Source organism: Phoxinus phoxinus (assembly GCF_949152265.1).
Source record: "Phoxinus phoxinus genome assembly, chromosome: 14".
Classification (NCBI taxonomy): domain Eukaryota; kingdom Metazoa; phylum Chordata; class Actinopteri; order Cypriniformes; family Leuciscidae; genus Phoxinus; species Phoxinus phoxinus.
This window is the reverse complement of record NC_136889.1, coordinates 33,678,338-33,701,808: the sequence shown is the minus strand read 5'-3', so window position 1 is coordinate 33,701,808 and position 23,471 is coordinate 33,678,338. Positions and strand designations below refer to the sequence as shown.

Sequence of the window (23,471 nt, the reverse complement as noted above, 5' to 3'; positions counted from 1 at the left end):
GCCCCGGTCATAAAGTTATGCAAGCTGTTTATAATATCGAAAAACGTTGAAATGCCTGGAGACACTTTAGCTGCTGTGCACAGGAAAAGGTTAAGGCCCCATCCACACTACTGCGTTTTCGTTTAGAAACGGAGACCTTTTGCTACGTTTGCACCTCCCGTCCAGACTACAATGGCAAAAACGAAGACCTAAAACGGAGAAGTTTAGAAACGTAAACATAATATGTGTCCGGCTCATCATGCAAGGAGTGATGCTGCGATTTCCAGTATCTCATTTTGTATAGCGTGGTGCAGTAGTTTACCATTCTTGGGCAATTCATCCAGTCACCTTTTTATTTCTGAGTCATATTTGGAAACCAGGTCTAGTAGATCCAAAAAGTTACCCTTGTTTAAGTTCCTGCTTGTCTTCAGATCACTGTCCAGTATTGTTTGTGCATTGCACACTGTTTCGTGTTGTTGGCTCTTTCTGTTAGTTCTTGTTTAATAAACCGTGGAATTATCTTCGTCTTCAGTGAATTTCAACGTTACACCGACTAATCTAAAATGACCAAATATGAATTAAGTTAAATTCCCACCAATACCATGTTATATATAAATATCAATATCAATATCAAGTCATGTTTTCCCCACACTGTTTTTTTTAGAACATGAACACAAGGAAGGAAGACTGATGTTGAATATTTTCTTTTATTTATATGCTCCAGTAATTAACATCAATATTATTACAAGAGCAAATGCATGTGAAATTAAACTGACATGTGCAGATGATATGATTGTATCTTGTGCATTACAAATAAATCTGTCCATGTTAGCGTCTTAGTTTAAATAAAGAGGCTTGTAAATTATTAACATCATGTAAATGTTTTGAAGAATTGTTTGTTTTTTCCGCGGTCCTTCTACTTAAAGATGTGGCTCAACACCTCCTTCACGACTTTCACATACGCCTCGTCGGGCGGAGGCTTTCTCGCACTGCCAGGCTGCAGGAATTTGCTGATTCTCGGTGAGGCCTTCATCTTTTCCTGGAACGCCTGCCAAACAAATGAAAGTTTAGATAAAATTCATAATCATGCAGTTAAAAAAGAGGCTGATCACAGGAATTATCGGTTTGATTCATGGACTGAATTGGTCAGGCAACTCACTAAACTTATTACTGTATATCTGACAGTCAATACTGTTCTTTTTTGTGTTAAATATAAATTTAAATGTTTAATGAAACTTAACATCCCTCTATCCTGACTGCTTGACTGCCAATGTTTAAAGATACAAACATGTTCACAACTAATATCCAACTAAAAGTTATTGAAAAACAAGTGAAAAAAGTGTCTTTAACTACTATGTACTAACATTGTAATTAATCATTTACTTGTAGATGAGGAGCTTATGGAGGTTTTATCTCGTGCTGTTGCTAAATTAAATATTGACTGGCCAGCAGAAGATCATGATGTGTGCAATAAAAAGTTTATTATATAATATCTAAGTTTATATTTAGAGAGATTTTTACCATCTAGAGCACTGCCTCCTCGCCAGGGTTTGTTGTTTTTTCCCTATCTCCACACTGAGGTGTCGAAATCGTGGAATAAACCGGTTTCATTTCGTGTTTTTAATCCCCAAACGTCGAACTATAGTAATGTGATGGGGATTAAAGACGCAGGTTATATGACAATGCCTCAGGCTGAAGAGACGCTTGCGAGCTATCTCTCTCCCGAGTCAGCGTCATCATTTAAAGCCCCGGCGTTACCCAGCAAGCCATTAAAATCAACATCAGCGCTGGTGGGTAAAGCATATTCGGCAGCAGGTCAGGCTGTGGCGTGTTTGCACACATTGGGCCCTATTTTAACGATGTGAAACGCAAGTGTCAAAGCGCAAAACGCAAGTAACTTTGTGGGCGGATCCCGGCGCTGTTGCCATTTTCCCGGCGGGATAAACGACTCTTGTGCCTGGCGCAAATCTAAAAGGGGTTGGTCTGAAGTCGCTTCATTATTCATAGGTGTGGTTTGGGTGTAACGTGAAATAAACCAATCAGAGCGTCCTCTCACATTCCCTTTAAGAGCCGGCGCGCTTGTTTCACGGCGGATTGCTATTATAACGGCGGATTTGCCGGCGCACGCCAGGAGCGGTTCACAGCCGAGGAGGCCGACGCTCTCGTCAGGGCCGTAAAACACAGAGAAGTGACATTGGGGATGATGGGAGAAACCACACAAATTAGCTTCGGTTAAACAGGCGTATAATTTGGGTAAATGTGTAGCCTAATCTAGATTTTGTTTTTTTTAATCTAGATAGATCTTTTTCACATCTTCACGGACACAACAATGATTTCCCTCGTGTGTTAATATTTTTCCTTGTAATAATGTATGATTTGCAAAAATGAAATCTGCTGCGTCTGTTTATATTAGAGAATCAAAGTGGATGTGCGTTAACACGCTACATTTTGGCCAAGCACGTGCCCTTAAAATACCATATCACTAACGCGCAACGCGTCGCTGTCTTTAGACTGTTTTTTTCCTGGTCAGTGGCGCAATTGCTTTCTAAAACTGGAAAATAGCACCATGGAAGATTTGCGCCGGAACACGCCTCCCCCCAACCTGTTCGTCTAAATCCATAGGCCAGTCTCGAGGGACTGGTACCCTTAGTAGAATTTCTGACAGCGTGGAAACTACTGCCAAATATATCTCGTTGGGTCCTGGACACAATAGAAGAGGGTTACAGAATTCAGTTTGGTTCTCGTCCGCCCACATTTCTTGGGGTCCTCCCCACAGTGGTGGACCCCGAGCAGGCTCTGGTTATGGAGCAAGAGGTTCAGACTCTTTTACAAAAGGGGGCTATAGAGAGGGTTCCTCCTCCCAGCAGAGAGTCAGGGTTTTACAACCGATACTTCATTGTTCCAAAAAAGGATGGGGGGTTGCGTCCGATTCTAGACCTGCGCCTATTAAACCGCAGGGTTCAGAAACTCAGGTTCAAGATGCTTACTCTCAAACAGATAGGATCACAGATTCAGTCCGAGGACTGGTTTGTCACAATAGACTTGAAGGACGCATATTTCCACATATCTATCCATCCTCTCCGCAGGAAGTTCCTGAGGTTCGCTTTCGGGGGCGAAGCTTACCAGTATCGGGTTCTTCCGTTCGGCTTAGGTCGTTCACCCCGCACTTTCACGCAATGCATGGATGCAGCTCTGGCTCCCCTGAGACTCCAGGGCATCCGTGTGTTAAATTACATCGACGATTGGTTGATTTTAGCTCAGTCAGAGCAGATGGCAGTTTGGCATCGAGATGTCGTTCTGTCCCATATAAAGCGACTAGGGCTGAGGCTCAACGCCAAGAAGAGTGTACTTCTTCCATCACAGAGGACCACTTTTCTGGGCGTGATCTGGGATTCGACAACGATGCGGGCACAGTTGTCACCAGCACGTATTTCATCGATTCTCTCAGCCGTGAAAGGGGTAAAACTAGGCCGGTCCCTCACTTGAAAGAGTTTCAGAGACTGTTGGGTCTAGAGGATGGATACCCGACCCGAGCCCGACGGGACCCGCCGGTGCAGCCGGGACAACGAAACACGTGCATAATGTGCGCACGCCAGGTGTTAAGAGCGCTTGTTGCTCCGCGCGCTGATGCGCTTGTCCTGTTGACATTTCCGATTGCCTTCCTACAGTTGCTTAATAAAAGCGGGCTTTCCACACAAACAAACGTACAATTGTCATTAGTATGAGAAAAAAATGGGATTTTAACTGCCGGTCTCGGGTCGGGCTCGAACATAAATATCTTTATGCCTGTCGGGCTCGGGTCGGGTTCGGTTGCTGCTCTGTCGGACGCGGGCCGGGCTCGGACTGAAAAATTCGGCCCGATCCGCACTCTAGTTGGGTCTCATGGCAGCTGCGTCCAACGTTATCACTTTTGGCCCTTCTGTACATGAGACCCTTGCAATGGTGGCTCAGGACCAAGGGGTTTTCTCCGAGGGGAAATCCGTTTCGCATGATCAAGGTCACGCAGCGATGCCTACGTGCCTTGGTCATGTGGAACAAGCCTTGGTTCCTCGCCCAGGGCCCAGTGCTGGGGGCTTCTTGTCGACGTGTAACGCTATCGACGGATGCGGCTGGTCCTCACCGCAGACTCCACCCCAGGCTCTAGGGTGCTTGTTTCGTAGTATGCGCACAGTCTTCATACAGAACAGGCATTTTGTCATATGGCGTCGTGGGTATAGGGTTCCCACCGCGTATTGACGCAGCTCGAGTTCCCTTGAAAGGCAACGTCTCAGGTTACGTATGTAACCCTGGTTCCCTGAGAGGGAACAAGACGCTGCGTCGCCTTGCCATACTCCCAGCATGCCTGTGATCATCTTGCTTCAGGCTTTTTCAAAGCTAGTGTGTTATGATCTCAGGTGTGCTTTATAGCTTCCTGGTCGATGACGTCACCCGCCTATGTCGTCTCCCTTTTTCCATTGGACTGATTATACACGTGCTTCACGACGCAATCACGCAGGGCGTTCCCACCGCGTCTCGGCGCAGCGTCTCGTTCCCTCTCAGGGAACCAGGGTTACATGCGTAACCTGAGACGTTTTCAACACATCAACACAATAAGTACATTCTACATAACAATTACTTATTTGATGTAAGTTCATAGTTAAAGACATCTAATATAAAGTGTGATCAAAAATGGTATTGTTAAAGGTCAATTCCGGTGAAAAATGAACCTATGGGTAATTAACACATAATCGAATGTAAAGAGTTTTATCTCTAAAAACAGATTAGCTTATAATGCTAGTATATGGGGCATCGAATATAAGTAAAAAGACATCGCTAGTTAATACCACTAACAAGGCTCAAAATAGCCTCACACTAACACTGTAGCATAATGAGCGTCCCTAGATGCAAACCGAAGCATTGAGAACTGTGTAAGTGTACAGACAGTTTAATAAGAAGATACTTTATAAAGACAGTACACGTCGCGTATACAGGCAGGAGCCATTTTTTAAAAACAGACTCGACCAGTCGAGCCACGAACACCGTGCTACGTGAGCTGAACTGTGACTTAAACCTATCGACCAGCTCTTAGCATGGCGGTCGAGTCCAATTTTGCGGTTGGTGGTCTGTGTGGGAAAGTGTGGAACAGATCACCTGGATTTTGGGAAAGGTTGACAGTATTGTAGGGAATAACTCCTGCAGCATCAGAGAGGCTTCCAGAAGATGAACGTCAGCACGGCTCAACTGGTTTCCCACCAGGAAATGAGAGTTCGCAAGACCCTAAAAAAGTCATATCAGAAACGGCATGATTTCGTGGATAATAAATTCTTCAAAATGTGAGGAATGAATTGTCCGAGCTATCAGTACCTTTTCAAACACAGGAAGGAATCGCTCTTTTGCCTTTTGCTCTATATCACTGAGAAGTTTCTGCTTGGTTTCAGGAGGTGTAAAAGGAGCTGACATGAAAAGATCCATTAGATCACTAGTGCCCTCTGAATACATGTCAATCCTTCAGGACAAAAATACAGTGATAATTGCTTAGGGGTGGTTGAAAAACAAGGGAACTTGTTTCAATCAAGTTTCATAACAGTTAAGGAACAATTTGCATAAAAGTTGATATTTACAAAGCCCGTTCTTTAATGTCTTTTCCGTAGAGGTTGTATTTTCCAGCGATGTAATTCAGGATAACCCTTGACTGCACAAGCTGCATCCCATCTATTTCAACCAAAGGCACTTGCTGAAACATCAGCGCTCCATCTACAATACACACAATCACATTCATATACAGGTTCATAAAACAACAAGAGATGACTGATGAGGAATTTACTGATCATACCATTCACCAGTTTTTCATAATGCTCCCTCTTGGTCAATAACACCTCCTCAAACTGTGAACACAAGAACAAAATAAAGTCCAGGCAAAAAAAGTATTGATCTTGAGAACATGCACGTATTCAATTTCTGAAGCAGCTGTTTTGTGATTGTCATATGCAAACAAACTATATTTATTGCAAAGCCTTAGGATAAAGTTACATATATGTAAATTGTTAATCGATTTGCAATTTTTGCAACTGCATTTTGTTTTTGCATAGACGAGGAAAAGTTTTCTAGAGCAACAAACCTCGACTCCAGCTGCGGCCAAAAGCCATCGGATCGACTCCATTTTCCCTCTTCCATTGAAGTAATGCAACACAACTTTCTCAGACATTTTCTCAAAATAAAGCGACACTTCAGTTCAAAACACTTCGCTGCTGTGTGTGCGGTGAACTGTGCCGGCTCTTTATGTGGACTAGTGTTGGGACAAAGGGCATGAACCTACACCTACTACCGTCACACCCTTTCACTCCGGAAAATGCCACTGCATTGGGACAAAGGGTTTAAACTTGCACCGTCCCTCTAACACGCGAATCTACAAGAATATCCTTGTAAATACAAATGCTGATATCACTCGAGGCATTAAGTAAATAACACATAGTTTGACCCTTCCTGGGTCAGTTTTCTACAGCTCAAGCTTTTCAGACAAGCGTCTGGTGATTGAATTAAGGAAAAAGAAAGTAAAAATGCTCCAGCAGTGATGTTAATTTGTGCATGTATAGACTAACTCAGATCTTTCAAAAAAAGCTACGTCATGCTAGTTTGACATTATCTCAAGCAGTCTATGCACTTCCCTATGACTGGTCAAATTATAATTGTGACTCAAAACGTAATGATATGTAAACTGAAAGTCACGATTACTAAGCAGAAAAGTGGACAAAGATTCTTTCTGTAAAAAAGTGATTAAATTACAGAAATTGTGCACATCTTTTGGTATGTGTAATTTTCATGTAAACCTTTGGTTTGCCAATACAAATGATATTTTAGATAGTTACAATTGTTGACAATAATAAATGTATTAACATTAAAAGGATAGTTCAACAAAAATTTTAAAATCTGTCATAATTTACCCACTCTCAAGTTGTTTTAAACCTGAATGAGTTTCTTTCTTCTGTTGAATACAAAAGTTTACTATCGATACGGTTCCCTTGTACTGTGTCGCAGGCACATTGGGAAAACTCCTTTTTATCAGATTACTGAATGCAAAAATGCACAAATCTATGGGACTAAAGCCGGTTGAAATGGGTCGGGCTACCCGTCTATATAAGCGGGCATTCCCCCAAAGAATCTCAGATTAATTCTCCTTCAGCGACGAGATCTTCTCTTCGCTGGACTCTGAGACAAGACAGATGAAGCCTTCTCGCCGCTGTCACTCGGCGGCTGAGAATGACGCTCCTCCCCTGCAACTATGAGGTAAGTCTAATGTCACAGGTCGGGGGGGTCGACTAAGGTCTACACCCTCCCCTTTGACTAGTACCACCGAGGAGCAGACCAGAAACCAGCAGACAAGGACAAGGTATTAAAAAGTAACCAGCTTTATTTTACTTAAAAGCAATTTGAAAATCCTAATTTAAAACTTCTTCTTCTCTGCATTCAGTGGGCGCTGGGGGAATGGCCACAACTCAACTGCGGGGGCACCTCAAGTCTGAAGGGAACGCACGCTGGACAGCAGGTAAGGACCCCAGGTAAAGTTGGCTCTTCCAGTGTAACAATGCAGAGGGCTTACGGCTATGAAAGGGGCGTCGACTGGACAACAGGTAAGGACTCCGGGTACAGCTGGCCTTGCCAGCATAGCAGTACAGCGGGCTTACGGCTGTGAGAGTTGCGTCGACTGGACGGCACGTAAGGACTCCAGGTACAGTTGGCTCTTCCTGTATAACAGTGCAGCAGGCTTACGGCTTAGCATTCACAGCGACTGACTCGCTTCCTCAGAGAACCCCAGACTGTAACAAAGGAACAGGACGGATGGGCGCGTGACAGAACTCTATACATCAAACGTGTAACCACTTCACTTCACTTCAAATACACACGGTGGGGCACAGCATCTCCACACATCACTCTCACCCACTCCGTGAAATTAAGGCCACGGTCCACTTCCTTCCCAATCTTGAATGCGCAGGGTTCACTGACTCCCGAGGGGAAATCCCGCCGATGGAACGCGGCTGGAGGAACAGTATACTATTTCACTCAAGCGATGGGACTGTAAGGAGAGAGGAATTGGCGACAGTGATCATGTATCACCACAACTATCTTCACCATTTGGCGGCTGGGCTCCTTTTCTATTCCACTCGTCTCACATTCCATACATTGGGGTGTAAGGCAGCATTTAAATTCATCCAGTGAGAAAGTTATACTTATCTTCATCCAGGCGGTGAGACTCAGTGCTGCTTGGTAGGAAATTCACCCTCGCCTCCCAGTTCTTCCACAGAGCAATCTCGCCAGGCGTCCCAATCCACAGAAGATCTCCCTCAGCCCATCTCACCAAACACAAGACAACGCGCAGCCCTGACCCAACACGGGGGAAGAACGACGCTCAATCACCCACACCTACCTCTCTCTTCTCTTCGTTCTGCTTTTATCGCTCTCTCGCAGCTACGTGTCCCAATCATCAGACAGCCGCTTAATCCGCCGCACCTGCTGTCACTCTACCATCAGCGGGTGCTGTTGCCATGGCAGCGACGCACCCGAGGCTGGCTTGGTGTTTGATCGAAACCGCTCCGGGTGGGAACGTTTCTCTGCGGCTTTTCGTTCCGACTCTCGTTCGTCACCTCGTGACACTAACAGAACATATTTCTATATAAAAGAGCATCTTTTCGCCGGTATTTGTTTAAGCGAGCACAGCACTGACAGCTCGGCTAGATCAGATGAGACTCATAAAGCATACAGTATCTCTCTCTACTGAACGCGTCGCTTGATGGGGCCGTGCCCAAGCCAAGCCGTATCCATCAAGAACGGACGTTCTCATTGCGAGAGCGCGAGCCTCACCTCGCTGCGCTCATGGCCCATGGCTCAGAAGCAACCCAGACCGCCAGCCAAACGCTATCCATTTCCTCTCAATGCTGTATCAGGTGCTGGTCTCCCGCCTCAGCGCAACACGTAGCCTGCTACTTCCACCATTTGCCACTTGACTCAGGGCATGGCAGACCATCAGTGTTGAGCTGGATTTTGGGGGCAATCAAACGAGGTTACTCGCTTCAATTTGCTTGAAGACCTCCACGCTTCAGGGGTGTGGTCTGAACTTTCAGGGGTGTGGTCTGTGTTACATTCTAGCTCCCCTAGGGAGGGGAGCCTGACAACTCATTGCTCGGGCTCGCCGATGCCAGCAAAGGAGGTGTGGAGTCACGGTGCGAGAAAAGGACACAAACACTAAATACCGTATAAAAATTACGCTTTTATTTAGCCACGGTAATAGTGTAAATAATAAAAAATAATCATTTTCTGGGAAAATGGAAGGGCTGGACAGACCAAACCAAAGAAATAAACAAAAACCCCACCCCTAACCTATACTAAATCCGTCCGTCCTTCGGATGAGACGTTAAACCGTGGTCCTGACTCTCTGTGGTCATTAAAAATCCCAGGATGTCCTTCGAAAAAGAGTAGGGGTGTAACCCCGGCATCCTGGCCAAATTTGCCCCTTGGCCTCTCCATCATGGCCTCCTAATCATCCCCATACACTGATTGGCTTCATCACTGTCTCCTCTCCACCAGTTAGCTGGTGTGTGGTGGGTGTTCTGGCGCAATATGGCTGCCGTCGCATCATCCAAGTGGATGCTGCACATTGGTGGTGGTTGAGGAGATTCCCCCCTCTATGTAAAGCGCTTTGAGGTCTCAGATAAAGCGCTATATAAATGTAACAAATTATTATTATTATTATTAAATATAGAAAAAAGAAAAGAAAAATACAATCCCTATCTGGCACACGTTCAAGGCGCCCTAACCAAACTTACAGCTGGTGGTCCGCCCAGGTCTAGCTGGTGTTTCTAGACAGAGAAGTATCCCTACGGGTGATGCATGTATACCCCGGGGTAGCTCTAAAACTACTCCCCAACTCCCTATGTACATTCCTGCCAGACCTGAAATAGAGGATGGATACCCGACCCGAGCCCGACGGGACCCACCGGTACCCGACAGGCCGGGCCGGACCGGGTTTGGACAAATATTTCGAAATTATGTTCGGGTCGGGCTCGTTCACATCACCACGATAAGACATTGAACATTTAAAATTTGAAACAGCTTATTATGTAGGTTGCCTGATGCTTTCAGTTGATGCAAACGTTTTTGTGATTAAAATACATGTAAAATATTACCATAAAATCTGTCTCCCTGTGTGCGGAAATTTGTTTATGTAGCCGTGACAACGAAACACGTGCATGCGCGCCTGTGTTAGTGCGCTTGTTGCTCCGTGCGCTGATGCTCTTTTCCTGTTGACATTTCCGAATGCCTTCCTACAGTTGCTTAATAAAAGCTGGCTTTCCACACAAACAAACGTACATGTGTCGTACAAAAAAAAAAGAGATTTTAACTGTCGGTCTCGGGTCGGGCTCGGACATAAATATCTTTATGCCTGTCGGGCTCGGGTCGGGTTCGGTTACTGCTCTGTCGGACGCGGGCCGGGCTCGGACAGAAAAATTCGTCCCGATCGCACTCTAACCTGAAAGGACACCACATCTTAAGCCCTCAAGGTGAACTCTGATGAGGGCCTCTGTAGGGACGCCTCCTCTCATATGCACTCAATCTGCATTTCCTGAGAGCAACGCACTTGCCGGGCAGACTGAACCAAGGGGCAGACATGCTGTCCCGGGGCAATGTGACCTCAGAAGAGTACCCAGAGGGTTCACATGATCTGGAATGTCTTCAGGAAGGCAGAGGTCGACCTTCTCGCCTCAGAAGACAACTCTCACTGCCCAATATATTTCTCAAAGGACAGGGATGGGCTGGCCCAGCCTTCCCTTATATGCCTTTCCCCAGTCGCGCTGCTCCCTCAGTTCATGAGACGGATCAGGGAGGACAGACACGCAGTCCTTCTGCTTGCCCCTTCACGAGGAACAGGTCATGCTCCCAGAGGTGATGCAGCTGCGCACAGGCCATAGAACGATAGATGTTTTCCGCAGTTATAGCACGGCTCGATTGGACTGGGTTCCCAGTGTACGAGTGAACCGTCTCAATAGTAAGCGTACTCGGTTACTAACGTAACTTCAGTTCCCTGAGATAACAGGAACAAGTACTGCGTAACTGGCCATGCCATCATGCTGCACGACTCTTCATTTCACTGCATGATTCTATAAGGCTTCATTAATCAGAAATAAAGGAGTTTTCCCAATGCGTTTAGCGACACAGTACTCATTCCTGTTATCTTACGTTAGAATGTTACGTTAGTAACCGAGAACGTTATTTTGAAAAATGTGGGTAACCAAACAGTTGCTGGTCCCCAGTGACTTACATAGTATTTTTTCTTCTTCTATGGAAGTTAATGTGGACCAGCAACTGTTTGATTACCCACATTCTTCAAAATATCTTCTTTTGTGTTCAGGTTTGGAACAAGATGAGATTAAGTAAATAATAACAGATTTTTCATTTTTGGGTGAAGTATCCCTTTAAGGACAAGGGGCAGCATGTTAACTACTAAACTGCTGTCAGTTTAAGACCTGCACACATCTAATATACAGACACGCATCCGATTTTCTCTCAACTTATTACTTCAGCTTTAGACATAACCAACTGTTTATGTAAACATTGAGTGCATTTGACATTTAATTTGCATGTAGTTCTGACCTGCAGTTTTTCTGAGCGCGTTCACTCAAAGCGCCCGCACATTAAAAGCCTGTCAAACAGTGGACTTTATCTTTCGCATCTGATTGTGCACAAGATGACGTCAGATCCTCGATAGTTTGCTACCATCTTGTCTCTGTATTCTCTCTTTGCATTTTTGATGGCACTCTGAAGTTCATATCTGGATTTCCTGTATAGACCAACGCTACTTTTGCGTCAAAGGGTAACGCCCCTTTTTGGGGGAAGACAAATGGATTCCCCTGAGAACTGAACTCGCTCTAGATCGCTCTAAGTTTCTTGATAGTAAAAATGGCACAAACATACACACTCTCTTTGCCGGCCGAGGACCGTCAGCGGTATTTACAGAAGCTACTGGATATTGAGATACAGAGGTGTCCCTTTGAAATGGTCGAAAACTGGATTAATGACCCCACGCAGTGGCCAAATATGGACTATTCAGACATATAACGTTACCACTATCTCGTGGAATCACCAAGTAAGTAGCCTATTTTTTTGTCATCAACACACTCACAGTATGACAAACTAGACGATGAGGCCATGTCTAGAGGAGTCGGTGGTTTACTTGGATCATATTTCACTTGATTTAAGCTATTGACATCGACATAGTTTTGTTGTCGAAGTTAGAAAGACGAAGCTGCTAGCAGGTATGGTATGGTATTAGTTGGTATGGTAACGGAATTAAAGCCAGTAACTAGCAAGTACACTACTTCATGTTAAATACAGATAGTTTGGGGGTTGAATTAGTGACATAAGCAGAAACCAGCCAAGTGCACTTTAGTCCTAGCATGCCACTATTTCAACAGTAAAACCAGTTAACAGCCAAGGTAGCGTGCCTAGTGAGCGCTAATCACGTATCTGCTAGCAGCTTTGTCTTTCTAACTAGTAACTTATAGCTAGTCGACAACAAAACTATGTAAATGTCAATTGCTTAAATCAAGTGAAATATGATCCAAGTAAACCAGCGACTCCTCTTGACATGGCCTCATCGTCTAGTTTGTCATACTGTGAGTGTGTTAATGACAAAAAAATAGGCTACTTACTCTTTAAATACCACTCACGGTCCTCGGCCGGCAAAGAGAGTGTGTATGTTTGTGCCATTTTTGCTATCAAGAAACTTTGCAGATCTAGAGCGAGTTCTGTTCTCAGGGGAATCCGTTTGTCTTCCCCCAAAAAGGGGCGTTACCCTTCGATGACGCAAAAGTAGCGTTGCTCTATGCTACTGTGTCGCCGGAGTTGTAGGCTGAAGAGCGGGCTTGAAGTTTGATCCTGACATCAGCATTTATCCATGGATTTTGGTTAGGGAATGATTTAAGCAGATTTTTGGGACAATGTTTTCAGTACACAATACTGATATAATCAGTGACAGAGTGTATACATTAATGTCTGTGTCTACTGCATTACAGAAAATCTGTCAATCCGTGGCCTGAAAACAGTCCTGAAGTGTGAAAATGGTTTCCTCACTCACATTTATAAACTGACGCCTGATAACTGGTTTTTCTGCTTCAGCTTTTGTCTGTATGCAGGCAGAAGGAGAAAGGAGATGGGATCAGCTTTACCAAACTCAGGGCGGGGGAGAGGTTTGCAGCTGTCCTTGAGTATAACAGTGATCAAGCGTCGGCTCGGCTCGCGTAGGAAAAGTTATATGTTGGATACCCTTTGGGAGAACTTTTTTCAGATTTGTCCTATTAAAGAGTAGATACACGATACCAGCAGCTCTTTCTCGCTCTCTCATGATCTCTCCGACAGCAAGTTGACACACAAACACGCCTCCGCTCACTCACTCCTTTCATCTCCTCCGGATGAATATTGATGGTGTTACAGGGATTTAATTTCGGCGTGAGATTGCATTGCTCATATTATTGCACATAATTTTACTCATTCCCACAGATTATTTGCTGACACTCAAAGAGTGTGCACAAACTTGAGTTTTTTTCCGCATCTTATTGCGCTTAAACAGTCTAATACACTAAATTGTCAAAATGCCGGTCTTGGCAAGTACATTTTTTAAGTGAAAGTAAACAGTTGAAAAATAAAATGCATGTGTAACAGTGTAATGGGTCTGTGCGTCAGGTCTTTGAGTGACAGCAGCCTAATAAACCTGCTGCCAAATTATGAGATAATATATGAAAAATATCTATATGGCAGTTTTCCCCATGGTATTGATGTCAAAAAACACGCTGGACACACAAGATCTGACAAGAGAAGAAATTGTTGAATAAAGTTGTATTTTTGTTGTTTTTTTGCACACAGAAAGTATCCTCGTTGCTTCATAACATTATATTTTAACAACTGGAGTCACATGGACTATTATTTGAACGGTCTTTCCTACCTTTCTGGACCTTGAAAGTTGCAATGATGTTGCTGTCTATGGAGGGATCAGAGAGCTTCGTGTTCTGAAGATGAACGAAAGTCTTACGAACGACATGAGGGTGAATAATTAATGACAGAATTTTCATTTTTGGGTGAACAAACCCTTTAACTGTTTATTGAGTGATATGCAGGGGAAAAGCAACACAGGCGAGTATCAGACGCATACGTATATAGAATGAGACTTAGGGCCCTATTGTAACGCTCTGAAACGCAAGTATCAAACGCGAAACGCAAGTAACTCTGTGGACGGATCCCGGCGCTGTTGCTATTATACCGGCGGGATAAAGACTCTTGCGCCCGACGCAAATCTAAAATGTGTTGGTCTGAAGTCGCTTCATTATTCATATGTGTGGTTTGGGTGTAACGTGAAATAAACCAATCAGAGCGTCCTCTCACATTCCCTTTAAGAGCCGGCGCGCTTGTTCCACGGCGGATCGCTATTATAACGGCGGGTTTGCCGGCGCACGCCAGGAGCGGTTCACAGCCGAGGAGACCGACGTTCTCGTCAGGGCCGTAAAACACAGAGAAGTGACATTGGGGATGATGGAGAAACACACACACATTAGCTTCTGTTAAACAGGCGCATAATAATTTGGGTAAATGTGTAATATAGATTTATGCCTATTATTTCACATCTTCATGGACACAACAATGATTTCCCTCGTGTGTTAATATTTTTCCTTGTAATAATGTATGATTTGCAAAAATGAAAACTGCTGCGTCTGTGTAGATTAGAGAAGCAAAGTGTGTGTGTTGTTCACACGCTACATAACGGCCAAGCACGCGCCCTTAAAATAGCATATGACTAACGCGAAACACGCCACTGTCTTTAGACTCGGTTTCTCCTGGTCAGCGGCGGAATTGTTTTCTGGAACTGCAGAATATCACCAGGGAACGTTTGTGCCGGAACACACTCATCTTTTCACTGATCCAGTCTTTGAGTCGGTAAAGATAGCCAAGGGAGATGGACACACCTCAGCTTTTTGCCAGCAAACCCACCAGATGGGTTTAGTGCAAACAGGGATAATAACATCCATGGTTAAATATACTGCCAGATCTTTGAAATTGTGGGCCTATTTTTTTGCCAGAGGACCTGGACATCTTGTTCAGATAATCATGGATTCTATCATATACAACAGATTAAAAAAATCAAAACCTGATGGCCTCTGCTAGAAATCGTATAATGGGGCATGGTTGGATCTTCCATCAGGACAACGGTCCAAAACAAACATCAAAATCAACACAAAAATGGGTAACTGAGCACAAAATGAAGCTTCTGCCATGACCGTCCCAGTCCCCTGACCTGAACCCTATACAACTGAAGAGGAGAACTGACATGGACTTGTGGATCTGCAGGATCTGGAGAGGTTCTGTATGGAGGAATGATCTCTGATCTGTTCTCCAAACTCATCAGGCATTATTGGAGAAGACTCAGAGTATTGAAAAAAAAGGGAACCATTCATTGTAGGCAAAGTGTATTGGAGAAAAATATTTATTTCATAAAGATATTTCCACCCATTTTCAATTATTTTACTTCAACGAAAGGTTAGATTTTTAAAACAAAAGATCAAAAGGATTCATGCAGATTTATTTTCACAGGCTTCTTTGTTCATATTTACCAAGGAATGCAGATGATGATGATGATGATGTTATGCCTTAGAGTTTATTCTGATGGTCTGCTCTTACTTTAGCCTCCTGATGGCGTTTCGACTTCATGAACTCATGATCGAGCTCATGAACAGACACACACACTATGACAACATGTACTGAACAGCTGCACTGTTTATATCACAAAGCTATCACTTTATCCACACTACGTCTTCTACATTCCAATTACATCTGTCCATTTTAGCGCCTCAGTTTTCATAAAGAAGCTTGTAAATTAGTTTTAACATCATATACATGTTTTAAAGAATTGTTTGGTTTTCTACTTAAAGACGTGGCTCAAGACCTCCTTCGCGACTTTCATCAACGCCTCGTCGGGCGGAGGCTTTCTGGCACTGCCAGGCTGCAGGAATTTGCTGATTCTTGGCAAGGCCTTCGTTTTTTCCTGAAATGCCTGCGAAACAAATGAAAGTTATATACAATTCATAATCATAATGCAAAAAATAAATAAAATAATTATGTTTGGTTCAGAAATGAGAGCATGTATATTCAACAATCAGTAGGCTACTGTGTTTTTATTTGTATTAAATGTAAATTTGAATGTTTAATGAAACATTCACGCAAGAGCTTGCTAGTAGTCTATACGCTGCTCCTCAAAGCTACGTAAAGTGACCCGCTTTTTTTGCGGTTGATGGTCTATGTGGGAAAGCGTGGAACAGATCACCTGGATTTTGGGAAAGGTTGACAGTATTGTAGGGAATAACTCCTGCAGCATCAGAGAGGCTTCCAGAAGATGAACGTCAGCGCGGCTCAACTGGTTTCCCACCAGGAAATGAGAGTTCGCAAGACCCTAAAAAAGTCATATCAGAAACAACATGATTTTGTGGATAATAAATGCTTCAAAATGTGAGGAATGAATAGTCCGAGCTATCAGTACCTTTTCAAACACAGGAAGGAATCGCTCTTTTGCCTTTAGCTCTATATTATCCAGACTTTTCTGCTTGTTTTCAGGAGGTGTGAGAAAAGACATCGAGATAAGCTCCATTAGATCGTTGGTGCCCTCTGAATACATGTCAATCCTTCAAAATACAGTGATAATTGCTTAGGTCTGGTGGAAACACAAGGGTAATTTTTACCCAAAACTAATTTTTATATTTTTTATTTAAACAATTTTTGAGTGTTCATCAGAGGGGTTAAAGACCCCAGGACTTTTGTCGCACTTGAACCACGAATACACACAAACAAAAAATGTTATGGATTCGAGGAGTTGAAATAAAACAAAAAAACAAATCCTTCCCTCACGGATTATTTTGACCCCCCACTGAGGGAATGCGAGGAATGCTTCAGTTCACATGCTCAAAATTCAACTAAAAATGCTAAAACTGTACCAAAAAATATTTTATAATGTCTACATGTGTATCTGAATGCACACAGAAAGAACCAACTTTAGGACCCAGCAGAACAGCTCATCTGATCCATATAGAGCTATAAGGCCGTCCAGAGTTATATTATTTTTTATCCACAAGAGGTCGACAAATACACCCAATGTAATGAGTTGAATTAAAAGGGTCAAGCCCAATTTATACTTCTGTGTCGAACTCACGCCACAGCTGCACACTTGTGAGTAGCACGCATACTCTTCGGTGTACCCTGACGTGCACCTCTTCAAAAATGTAACAACGCGTTAATTCTACACGGCGCAAGCGCTGTGATTGGTCTGCTAGAACCCCTCCCTTGGGTTGACCGTTCGCAAAGACCCGACCCCTTTAGTTACTGTTGCTATGTCCGACAAGCCACGCCACTCTCTCGCCACACCATGTACTCACGCAGTGAGAAATACATCGCGGAGCAGAGAGGACACTGACAGACCAGGATACTTTTGAAATTAAACAAAGTCTCACCTTTCAAATTTGGTCATTCTTTTGAAAGAAATTAAAAAACAAATACCGTTTTGTGGCTCTTTAATGTGTCGTGACAGATCGCTGTAGAGCCTCAGTTAAAGCTGCTCGTGAACCGATCATCTCTTCCTTCAAGTTCATTTATAGCATCAAATAAACACGAATGAACATCAGAAGGAATGTTGTTTTAACCGCGGAAAGACGTCAGTACACTCCGCTTCTCAAGTTCAAATCCTCCAATGTTAATCTACTAACTAATCTACTAACCGACTGCTTTGTCGGACGAAAATGGCGGATTCGGTGGATGGCGGATTATGATTGGTCAGATCGCCTGTCAATCAAACTCCCTGCAAAGGGTCAGACACAGAAGTATAAACGTGCTCGGTTACTAAGGTAACCTCAGTGTATTGCGTAGCTACTGTATTCGTTATGGCAAAACTCCTTTTCTCAAGAATATTGAAGCGTTTATTTTACAACGCAGTGCAGCTGCACAGCAAGCACAGTGCAGGCGGTCTAAGCCTTGTAGAGTGCTTGTAAATCGCCTACTCACTTGACCGATGCTAGGGCTAGCAGGAGTGCGGTCTTGTGCTAAATTTAAGTCAGCCGACTGAAACGGCTCGAAAGGGGGTCCCTTAAGAGCCCTGAGGACCGTAGATAGGTCCCAGGCGGGGATAGAGGGAGGTCGAGGTGGGTTAAGCCTCCTGGCCCCTTTGAGGAAGCGTACAATCAGGTCGCTTTTCCCCAAAGATTGGCCGGCCACAGGACCATGGAAGGCTGCTATGGCCGCCGCATACACTTTGAGTGTGAAGGGGGTCCGGCCCGTGTCCAGCAGCTCTTGGAGAAAGGAAAGTACCAGTGGTACTTCACACGAATATGGGTCTAGGTTCCGAGCTGAGCCCCAGCTGGTGATCACTGACCCCTTAAAGGTTGTATCAGCGATTTCAGGCCCAAAAATAAATGATCACATTCATTTAATCTTTCCTAACGATCCGTTAGCTGCGCGCCTCATAAGCAGGCCGTCAAAAACCTGTTTGCTCTGTAGGCAGCCTAGGCTCTGAGATCTGCACACAAAAACAATTGGTTTCACCAACCACTCAAAGCCAAAATAAATAGTGTTCCAACCAATCACCGACAGGGACTGTGTGTTGTGAGGTTCTGTCGTGCACGGCTGCACGCGAAGTCGGAGCTGAAGAAGAAGCCAGCGTCTATCAATGAACAAGGGAAATTGAACAATCAATCCCCAAGAGGAGGAGGAGGATTAGGGCGAGCGAATACCATCGTGTTTATTCCAAGACGCCGACTTCTTCTTCAGCTCCGACTTCGCATGCAGCCGTGCACGACAGAACCTCACAACACACAGTCCCTGTCGTGATTGGTTGGAACGCTATTTATTTTGGTTTTGAGTGCTTGGTGAAACCAATTGTCTCAGATCTCAGAGCCTAGGCTGCCTACAAAGACGCATTTTTTTGACGGCCTGCTTATGGAGGCGGGCAACTAGCGGATCGTTAGGAAAGATTAGATGAATGTGATAATTTATTTTTGGGCCTGAAATCGCTGATACAACCTTTAAGGGCATAGAGGCGTCTTGTGGACAGAGCTCTAGCCTCAGCAATAGTGGTAAGGACTCTCTCCGGGAAAACCGCTGAGGGGCCATACATGGAGGGCCCACAAGTCGGGACGGGGATGCCATACTGTCCTGTTGGCCCGTGTGAGGAGGTTCTTCCTCAGCGGAATAGGCCAGGGAGCGGTTTCTAGCAGTTGCATCAACTTGGGGAACCACGTCTGGGTCCGCCAGAGAGGGGCTATAAAGAAGACTGCACACTTGTTCTCACTGATCTGTTCGATGACCTGAGGGAGCATCAAGACCGGAGGGAATGCGTAAAGAGGGTGGCTGGGCCATTCGTGGGCCAATTCTCTGTTCTACGAAAAGAATATTGGGCAATGAGAGTTGTCTTCTGGGGCGAAGAGGTCGACCTCTGCCCTCCCGAAGACACTCCAGATCAAAAGAACTATCTGAGGGTGGAGAGACCATTCCTCGGGGGGAACGTTTTCTCGAGATAGTATATCTGCACTGGTTCAGTATGCCCGGTACGTGCGCCGCTTTGAGCGAGCGCAGGTTGGCATGAGCCCATAAGAGGAGCTGTTTGGCCATGGTGTACAGGTTGTGTGACCTGAGACCGCCCTGGCGATTTATATATGACACCACCCTCATGTTGTCCATCCGGACCAAGACACAGTGTCTGCCAGGTGTGGGAGGAAGGTTTTTAGGGCTAGAAAACCTACTCTCATTTCGAGACAGTTGATATGTAGGTGCTTCTTCAAGCTCGACCAGAGGCCGGAGGCAGGCCTGCCTTCGTACAGAGCCGCCCAACCTAAGTTGGAGGCGTCTGTTGAAATCACCTTCCTCTTTGAGACCAGACCCATGCTTACACCAGGCTGGTGTCTTTCCAAGGGGCCAGGGCTTTGATACAGCCGTGCTTTACATAGGCGGCCGAATTTGCGTATGGATTTGTTTGGTCGTCAGCATCCTGAACGGCCGTTCGAGCGCTCGCCTCCGAGCACTCATTCATCCTCTGACCCCGCCGTTTCTTCCTCCGAGGCTCGAGGAGGGAAGGAAACAGGAGGGCGCGAGGGGTTTGACGTAACAAGAGCTAGTCGCGAGTGGAGAGCGGCATGTTCTCGCAGTGAGAACAGCCGCCCTGAGTGAGTGCAGCTTCGGCGTGTTCAGCGCCCAGGCAGGAGACCCCGCATGAAACACAGACCGGGCGCAGCATTTGAACCAATGTCGTTTGCTCTTTTTTGAAAGGCTTTTGTAAAGGATACTCTTGCCGGATGGCCGCAGGGAAGCGGCGAACAGTGGTGACGGCGTCAAGTTTAGTGAAGCTGGGCAGCAGGCCGCCGGTCTCTGAGCTACTGCTGCAGATCGCTGCGTTCCGCTGGTTCCGCTGGTTTTTTAACGGCGAGAGAGGCTTCTTTGTCCGGAGAGGTCAGCGAAGAGATGCGTCGTTTGCATGAAGGAGATTAAATTTGATTCCTATGGCGAAATTGGACGCTTATATAGTCAGCAGCCACGCCCGAGGCGGGAAGCGCCCTGATAGGTTCGTGCATTCTCGCTGCTACACCATAGGTGCAGTTACCACAGCCCAGCCAATCAGCGCGCTTAGACAGCCTGCACTGCGTTTTAAAATAAAGGCTTCAATATTTTTGAGAAAAGGAGTTTTCCCATAGCGTATAGCTACGCAATACGAGTGAACTGTTCTCGAAAGTGAATCAGCCTTTGTGTATGAAATTGTGAGTTATTTTGAATTTAAGTTGAAAGAATGTGAGGAATGTGCTTAAATTACAATTTATTTATTATTTATTGATCAAATCTAGTGATTTAAAGATACATTTTAAAAAAAATGCATTAAAAATAGAAAATATATGATCAAAAGGAAATAAAATAAGCTTTCTGGACAAAAATATAAAAAGTTTAATTTTAGGGCTTCGGGTCATTTTGACCCATGAGGGAAAGATATGTTATAAAGTGCGAGGGAAGGATGAGGATTAAATTAACTGATTACTGGAATCTAGTTTAATAATTTACAGAACAATTTGCATAAAAGTTTATATTTACAAAGCCCGTTCTTTAAGGTCTTTTCCGTAGAGGTTGTATTTTCCAGCGATGTAATTCAGGATAGCCCTTGACTGCACAAGCTGCATCCCATCTATTTCAACTAAAGGCACTTGCTGAAACATCAGCGCTCCATCTACAATACACACAATCACATTCATATAGAGGTTCATAAAACAACAAGAGATGACTGATGAGGAATTTACTGAACTTACCATTCACCAGTGTTTCATAATGCTCCCTCTTGGTCAAAAACACCTCCTCAAACTGTGAACACAAGAACAAAATAAAGTACGCATTGATCTTGAGATCACATTACAATGCACGTATTCAATTTCTAAAGCAGCTCTTTTGTGATTGTCATATGCAAACAAACTATATTTATTGCACAGCCTTAGGAAAAAGTTACATATATGTAAAGTGTTCATCGATTTCCAATTTTTGCAACTGCATTTTGTTTTTGCATTGTTGAGGAAAAGTTTTCTAGAGCAACCAACCTCGACTCCAGCTGTGGCCAAAAGCCATCGGATCGACTCCATTTTCCCTCTTCCATTGAAGTAATGCAACACGACTTTCTCAGACATTTACTCAAAATAAAGCGACACTTCAGTTCAAAACGCTTCGCTGCTGTGTGTGCGGTGAACTGTGCAGGCTCTTTATGTGGACTATTCAGTGTTGTGTAACTCGTGGGAGGCGCTGCATCGGGACAAAGGGCTCATGCATTTGCAAACTTACATCCACAGAGACGCACGTCAATGCGAACTGTGAATACAAATCCTGATATTACTAACCCTTAACCGAGTAAATCAATCTTTTCAGACAATGCGGATCGAATGAATGAAAATAAAGTAAAGCTTGAGATAAAAAAATAAAAAAAAAAGCTATGTCATGCTGTTGTTACCAGCCTCAGACCCATGGGATATCTGGGCTGGCAGCAAAGGACACACAGGCAGTGAAGCACTGTGTACGTACCAGTGAAAAATGAGTGTCGTTCCCTTGGCGCGTCAGTTTACTTCTGAGATCATAAAACCTTAGTAACTGTCAACATTTCTTGAGTTACATACAAAAATAACTTTATCTGCACATTAACTGACATGTGATATGAATCATACATACACATAAGGTATATGAATACGTACACCTGTAATCCATAGCCAGTTTCACATAAAGGCAATATATCAGTTACATATTATATGTAAAGAAGAGTGTGTACAGAAGAAAGCAATAAAGATTCACATAAATGTCACTCACATAACTAAAAATATGCCCAAATACAAATGTGTTGCTCAAAGCACATAATAAGAGAAATACATCAACTAATAATACATCTAAAACCCTAACGCCGTTCTACATACACCACTTCACCCTCATATTGCCTCGTGTCACACATTAAGCGTGCATGCGCAAAGCACTCAAAATGGCGATTGAATAGTTAAAGCAACAGATATACTTAACTCAATTAAAACACAAAAATAACAAGCAACCTTGCATTGCCAATGCGCTCAAACATCACAACAATGCTGTATATACACTATCTAATTGTTTTTCGCCGCTAGGGGCCGCTAGCCTCTTACAGTAACACAGGCGTAGGTTGATGACGCAGTGACGAGCTGAATGCTGGAACTTGCTGTCGAGCTGATGGATCTAATAATGTTAATAAATGAGTGAAATCCTTCATGTTTTTTAACATTACAGTGGTATGAAGATCGCGATTGCTAATAATAGACAGATATCACACGCGAGGCCCGCGGATATAAAGGAAAAAGGATTAATTCTACCGAACTACCCGCAACTGCTGAATTATACTCGCTAGAGATGATGCTCAGCCAGCTAACAACTGAGCAGCGGAGAGATTGGGTCAAGAGAAACAGGCGGTGTTGGCGCTATGGTTGCTGTCACCAGGCCGCACAGTGCAAACTAAAGGCCAGGTGCAAGAATTGTGATGGCAGGCATCTGGAAGCTCTCCACGACCTTAACATTAGGCCAGCCACAGCCAGACCTTAACCATAGACACCAGCTACAGAGAACACATCCTGCCTAGTGAGCACTGCCAATGAAGTTCTCTACCTGGATAGGCAGTCCGGCTGCAGTCAGGTGCTCCTGAAGGTGACAAAGGTTGTGCTACATAATGGAGAGCGGGCCATGGAGACCTTCGCGATACTGGATGACGGGTCAGAGAGGACTATGCTACTTCCAGCCGCTGCTAAAGAGCTTAAACTTAAAGGGGAGCCAGATAACCTTGCTTTAAGGACTGTGCGCCAGAATCTTAGAGTTCTACAGGGTATGTCTGTCTCCTTCTCGATTTCTCCTGCCAGACACCCCCAAAAGACTTACAGGATTCAGAGAGCTCCGCTACGCCACCCCCT

The 23,471-nt window shown here is 44.4% G+C and overlaps 1 protein-coding gene across 1 annotated transcript; it reads right to left on the bottom strand.

Moving 5' to 3' along the window:
- Positions 1-752: 752 nt before the first annotated feature.
- On the bottom strand, positions 753-21,777 carry LOC307009916 (uncharacterized protein). Its single transcript, XM_079634133.1, has 13 exons — positions 21,603-21,777; positions 21,321-21,372; positions 21,109-21,241; positions 16,532-16,673; positions 16,319-16,444; positions 15,920-16,048; positions 13,949-14,012; positions 6,077-6,183; positions 5,792-5,843; positions 5,580-5,712; positions 5,323-5,464; positions 5,110-5,235; positions 753-1,027 (listed from the first exon to the last, which is right to left on the bottom strand). The coding sequence occupies exons 1-13, from the start codon at positions 21,687-21,689 to the stop codon at positions 896-898; spliced, it is 1,425 nt and encodes a 474-aa protein (XP_079490259.1). The 5' UTR covers positions 21,690-21,777; the 3' UTR covers positions 753-895.
- Positions 21,778-23,471: the final 1,694 nt, after the last annotated feature.